Source organism: Primulina eburnea, chromosome 3, assembly GCF_022965805.1.
Source record: "Primulina eburnea isolate SZY01 chromosome 3, ASM2296580v1, whole genome shotgun sequence".
NCBI lineage: Eukaryota > Viridiplantae > Streptophyta > Magnoliopsida > Lamiales > Gesneriaceae > Primulina > Primulina eburnea.
The window spans coordinates 20421965-20427964 of record NC_133103.1 but is presented as its reverse complement, the minus strand read 5'-3'; the positions used below and the strand labels follow the sequence as shown (position 1 = coordinate 20427964).

At 32.9% G+C, this 6000-nt stretch overlaps 2 protein-coding genes across 3 annotated transcripts; one reads left to right on the top strand and one right to left on the bottom strand.

Annotated features, from left to right (window-relative positions):
- The first annotated feature begins 1333 nt into the window (after positions 1 to 1333).
- On the top strand, positions 1334 to 3622 carry LOC140827252 (succinate dehydrogenase subunit 5, mitochondrial). 2 transcript variants are annotated; one of them, XM_073189889.1, is made up of 5 exons: positions 1334 to 1561; positions 2435 to 2745; positions 2832 to 3017; positions 3325 to 3397; positions 3455 to 3622. In XM_073189889.1, exons 1-4 carry the CDS (start codon positions 1408 to 1410, stop codon positions 3379 to 3381), a joined length of 708 nt encoding a protein of 235 aa, XP_073045990.1. In that variant the 5' UTR covers positions 1334 to 1407; the 3' UTR covers positions 3382 to 3397; positions 3455 to 3622. The 2 variants fall into 2 exon arrangements, with proteins under 2 accessions (XP_073045990.1, XP_073045989.1); XM_073189888.1 differs by having other exon boundaries at positions 3325 to 3622.
- A 413-nt stretch (positions 3623 to 4035) lies between these two features.
- On the bottom strand, positions 4036 to 5289 carry LOC140828401 (uncharacterized). Its single transcript, XM_073191380.1, has 2 exons — positions 4964 to 5289; positions 4036 to 4641 (listed from the first exon to the last, which is right to left on the bottom strand). The coding sequence occupies exons 1-2, from the start codon at positions 5135 to 5137 to the stop codon at positions 4198 to 4200; spliced, it is 618 nt and encodes a 205-aa protein (XP_073047481.1). The 5' UTR covers positions 5138 to 5289; the 3' UTR covers positions 4036 to 4197.
- Positions 5290 to 6000: the final 711 nt, after the last annotated feature.

Below are 6000 nucleotides of genomic sequence, written 5' to 3'. Positions count from 1 at the left end.
CTGAAATTATGCAACTTTGAGATAAAAATTCGACGATTCTAAAATTATGTCGAATATTTAATTGTGATTATTCGAGTTGCAATAATATTGTCTTATGATGTATATGAATTTTGCGCCTGTATTTTTACCCTAAAAATCTATTGTTGCATATTTTTTTTTGGAATAATAATCAATTGATTGGAATGTTTGATGGTATTGACGTGCAATTATTATTGAGCTTGTTTCGTGAATTATCTATTTATAATAACCAAAAATTGAATAAGTATGAAATTTGAAAATTAATTCTTTGTTGTAAATTTTTGGGAATATAGAATTTTCTAGTTAAGTAGCTCATGGAATGAAGAAAATAAAAATAGTCAAGTTATTTTTAAACAAAAAAAGCATATATCAACAAATAAAAGACAAACATCATTTATAATCTATGAGTGAACAAAATATTGATTTCAACCAAAATAACAGACCGAAGTGAATTAATTTGAAAATTAGATTCAGTGTTGAAGTACAGTAATTATTCCTACTAGGTAGAACGATCGAACCATGACGCTTAGGCTGCTGTGCGATTTAAAATATTTTAGTTGCACCATTACTATCAACTATAGCTTTTGGTAAAACGACAAACGTTTGGTCCTACATTCGATTTATTCGAAAGTTCGATTTGAAAATTTTAAAATATAGTTTAATTCAGTATGATTTCAGTTTTTAATATAAAACTTTGGTTAACCTAACAAACTAAACTTTTATAAATAAAATTAATATTACTGCATTTTCTAAAAAAGTTTATAAAGATATAAATAATACAATTTCTAATAAAATATATTATACAATAATATTATACTTAAAAATATTTTTTTAATAAATGAAATTTAAATTAATTTAATCTATTTTTTTATATTGTACTTTTTTTTAAATTTAAAACATGATTATTTAAAAAAAATCTAAAATTTTGGTTCATTGTGTACTGTTGAAATAATCGGGTTTTTCGATTTGGTTTGTTAGGTTTTCGTAATAAATTTCAGTCGGTTCGGTTTGTCGGGAAAAATTTAGGTTAATTCGATTTCAGAAAATTCAGTATACATTTGAGAGAGTTAGTTTTTTTTTTTTTTTTAAATATCAAAATTATTTTGCAAATTATCTAGTTCTGATATGCACTCCTTCCTTCCCTTTTTATTATGTCTACGTAAAAAAGTACAATCGGAATTATAAATTAAAAAATAACTAAAAATAAAAGGAAAAGTGAATGATTTTCAGTACGCCAATTTCACAATACAATAGACCATTTTAATAATATAATAAAATAATATAAATAAGAAATCACAGGAATAGTTGAAAATATATATCCCCACTCACAAGAAGCTCAGTGTAATTCCGATTCACTTGGGCACAAACATCTGAAAATTATCGAGAAAAATGGTGAAAGCGATGATGCTAAGATCGCTTTGTCGTACAATTTCCCGCAGATCTCAAGCTTTCTCCTCCTCCGCCGCCGTCGAAAACCATATCCGCCACCTCCATTTCTCTTCTTCTTCGTTCCCGGCCTCTTCTCCCAAAACCCTCCCTTTCGGTAAATTATTTTTCTGTATTGAAATTGTGTATCTTGTTCTCCAAAGCAGAATATTTATTATATGGATATTGTTGTGTTGTTTAATTAGCTTTACCTTGGACTTTTCAGATGGTCGTTGGCTAAATAAACTTTTGACAAGATTTAAATCACAAATATTTTAGGAATGCGATATGATGCGCGTGTGTATAAATAATCTGAACTTTGGATAGAAAATTCCCTTGAATTGACGGAAAATGATTATCTTCACGTTCGTATTCGGTTATTAGAAATTTAGTCATTTCTTCTCTTAGAGGAGCTCAGATTGCTCCTTCAATTTCTGTTTTCACCAAACAAGTGAGAATTTCTGTACCAAGTTAATTGTGTCAAAAAGAGATTGTTTTTCTTATCTTTAACTTTAGCACTAATTTTTTTTGATAATGCGCTTGTTGATGGTACATAACAATCTATTCCTTTTGAATACTGGTTGATTTGGATGAATGTAAGCTGATTACTGTTTGTCCTTTTGAGTCTCCGAAATGAGGCGATTATAGCTGTCTGATGTTTATTGTTATAAATTTATCTGAGAATACCTGTTGGTGCAATTGCTAGTTAAGTTGGCGTTATTATTTTGTGTGATAAAATGTATCTTTCTTTATGTGCTGGTTTACTGTCTACCTTGGTGGCCTCTTATCTATATTGGAAGCTTTCTTTCGCTTGTGCATATTGTTAACGTTAGGAATGACAACTACAGAAACATGGAAGTAATGCTCTGGCTAATATGCAGTTTAACATTTTCTATTGCGTGTTTACCCCAAGTGACAACTTTTAGTATAATGGCAAATGCTCACTCCATGGTTAACCTTTGAAATCTTACGTCTTTATATTACCTTGTAGATTTCTTGCGGCCATTTGCTTTTCGCTTTGGGGGTATACGTTATTTTAGTGAACATGCTACTGATATACCAGTTATAGAAGACTCTGATATCAAATGTGCATTCAAAGACTTAATGGCAACGGACTGGGATGAGCTTCCTCCTGCAGTGGTTGAGGATGTACAGAGGGCGTTGTCAAAGAATACCGAGGATAAGGCTTCCCAAGAGTTTCTAAAAAATGTTTTCCGATCTGCTGAGGCAGTTGAGGAGTTTACTGGAATTGTCATGTCACTGAAAATGGAAATGGATGACATAATTGGTACGAGTGGCGAGGTAATGAAAATGTGGATGGGATTTTAGTGGTATATGTTTCACCAGATTTTGTATTGTGGCTGTCTGACGATTAGTGTATTTGATAGAATGTGAAACCCCTGCCAGAAGAACATGCAAAGGCAATGCAAATACTTTTTGATAGATATACTGCATATTTAGCCTCGTTTGAACCAGAGGAGAACTATTTGAAGAAGAAAGTTGAGACCGAGTTGGGAACAAAGATGATATACTTGAAAATGAGGTGCAGCGGTCTTGATGCTGACTGGGGAAAGGTATGGTTTTTTGTTCAAATCCAATGTTCACCACTGCAAATGTGATGGCTAAACTTTGACAATTGTGTATAATTGATGCACATGTAATTTGATTTTACTTGTTTAGAATCGCTTATTGCTTTGATTTTTATCTTTATCAGTTTAATTATTATAGTAAAACCTCGTAGTATTTCATAATTACTCTCTGTTTAATGGAATATTTTCTCCGAGATTTTTAGTATCCTTGGCTTGTACTTCCATGCAGCTACTGTTGTTACTGTTCAAAATTTTGCATCTTCTTTAAGTGTATTGTGTTCTGTTGTTGCAGGTTACCGTACTCGGGACTTCGGGAATCTCGGGATCTTATATAGAGCACAGAGCATAAATTTGGAAAAATAGCCGTAAAGTCTTGCGTGACTTGCTGCAGGACATTGTCTACAAAATTTCTGTTCCAAGGAAGCTTCTTATCATGCCCTGCTTGTGATATTTTGTTGTTGCAATTTTCATGAAACAGAGTCACTATAATAAAATAATGGCATAATTGGAGAGGCTGGGTTTTTGGATATTGGTACTCTTCTTACTTTTCTGTGGCAGGAATGTGAAAAGCTTTTTTTGTCGATCTTTAATTTGAAACAGGATTATCTGGGAGCAATAATTGCGCGCTTATCATATTTAGCTATCTATGTGTGACACAAATATTTAAACAATGAGACTGGTATATGGTTCAAAAATCAGAGTTGTGACATTACCTTTAGTTATTGTTTTTGCATCAAGTATTTGGTCGTTCAATTGATATGATCATACAAAAACCTAGAACATGTATTTAGTTTTCATGAGTTGCAACTTGGTGCAATTATACGGTGGTAATTATTGAGGAGTGATAATTTCTTTTACTGTCCTGTATGGTTGTTTTTCTAATAAAATAATAAAAGATATGGTGGCAACTTTGTTGTATGGTTTAAAATCAGTAATTTGCTGAGAGGGTTTGGGGAAAAAAAAGGAAACAAAAGAGAATTTCTAGAATATTAAGGATTGTTTGCAACATCTGTGATGAAAAAATCCATTAGCAGTATTTTTTAAGGTTCCAAACACTCTTAAGCATCCTTTTCCAATTCATTCAAAATATACATCTACGAATGATTCTGTATTTAATATTTATTTAATCATATTTTCTTCTTCCTTAGAAATAACCTCAGAACTTCTAAACACATCCATGTATCCTCACAGTTCTTCCACTCTTCCTCCACGACCAAGAATCTGCCGGAGATTTTGGCAGTGGAGGTAGCAACATTGCTTTCCGGCAAAGTCCAAACGGCCAACCCTCGTAGTGACAAAACTCCATAATCATGGACCTGTCACCAAAATCACATAAATTGGTCTGATTTAAACTAGAGCTTCTTGAAAGCCATTTCCTGACAGAAACAAAGGTCTCAAAGCTTGTCGCACTTGAACACGGGGATAGCCTACTTTCGATCGAGTAAAATTCGTCAACCGTGTCTTCACCACCGCCAACACCACCGTTGTTATTGCCATGTATCTGCAGTGTTCTTGGGGACACAGCCCAGTAAATGTTGTCCAATCCAACTGCAGACTTTCTCTTGCATTTTGACTCCATGTATTTACTTATGATCGCTGAAACAAATACCTGCTTAGAATTTGTCAAATCATTTCAAGAAAATAAATGGTAAGTGTATTTTAACTCCATCAAGAAAAGAAACATATAACTAATATTATTTTACATTAATTCAGAGAGTTTCTGTTTCAAATATAAAATACATGAATAATTTTGTTCATTACTACTTTATATGGGGGGTGATCCCACTTGAATAAAAAAAAATGAGGAATATCTGTTTATTGACAGACTAGTACTTATATGACACAGAGCAATAAAAGTAATTACGGGCCAAATCAAAAGAGAGCAACTTTGGCTAAAAGTTAATGTTAAAGAGATGGATGAAATGATTTACTTCATCTTCTTCATCGAAATCACCAGTCGTTCGGTCTGTTTCGAAGCTCGAAACAGAGAGCTTCCCTCGAGAAGAATGGCATTTGGCAAATGCATCCTTGAGTGCAGAAGCAATGCATTTACATTTGTTGGAGGGATTTGAAGTCTCTTCCTCTTGATAAAATATGCTCATCATGGGAAAGGAAACTTTGGAGAAATTTTCTTGTTTGAATGATAAAGAAATATATATGGTGTGGAGAACAAGGCAACTGTGTTAATGTAATATTATGAGTTTTGCTCTAATTTAAATCCCCTTTTGTGACAGTGGCCTCTCATCCTATTCCACGTTCTTTGCAATTCTTTGGGGTGAAGACAAAGGTAAAAGTAGACATAAAGGTTTACCAGATGATATTATATTTTAGCATTTATATTACTTGAGGCATTATATGTCAAAATCTTGCTGTTAAATTAATAAACCAATCCAAAAATACAATAAAACAAAAAGGGTAAATTTGTTGATTTCACTTATGACTGCCATATTTCACAATACATATTTTTAAAAAATATATATTTACAACTAAGTTATTGCTGCCCACGAGAGATAATAAATATTTATGTCACATTTTACATTATTACTACACAACTTAGGGGCTTTAATTTCCAACCTTAATCCGGAAAATAAGGGTAAAAAGGATATGGTACCTAACTAGAAAAATACTGTCAAAACATACCCGGGGGGTGGGGGGGGGGGGGGGGGGGGGGGATTGTGTGTGGTATGCATATATTGATTGCCCCTGCCTTGAAGTAAACCATGGCTATAATCCGTGATAGCACAACTTTACAATCAAGAAACAACCTTTTTAAGGAATAAAGGGACTTGAAATTATTGAAACAGTGTATTTTTCCGTGCGTATTTGTATCACTTTGTATTGATGAATTCCATCCATGTATATCCAATCTCAAAAGACACAATCACAACATTTGTTTAAGAAGTTCTTATACAAGATGGACGGTGGGGGTAATTGATTCGAATCCAATGTTGAATAAACCTATCATGTA

Excerpts from the sequence above, each read along its gene's own strand:
- LOC140827252 (XM_073189889.1), top strand. The coding sequence starts at position 1,408 with ATGGTGAAAGCGATGATGCTAAGATCGCTTTGTCGTACAATTTCCCGC. Across the intron at positions 1,562-2,434 it reads TCCCAAAACCCTCCCTTTCG|ATTTCTTGCGGCCATTTGCT; the intron begins GTAAATTATTTT and ends ATTACCTTGTAG. Across the intron at positions 3,018-3,324 it reads TTGATGCTGACTGGGGAAAG|GTTACCGTACTCGGGACTTC; the intron begins GTATGGTTTTTT and ends CTGTTGTTGCAG.
- LOC140828401 (XM_073191380.1), bottom strand. The coding sequence starts at position 5,137 with ATGATGAGCATATTTTATCAAGAGGAAGAGACTTCAAATCCCTCCAAC. Across the intron at positions 4,642-4,963 it reads ATTTCGATGAAGAAGATGAA|GTATTTGTTTCAGCGATCAT; the intron begins GTAAATCATTTC and ends AATTCTAAGCAG.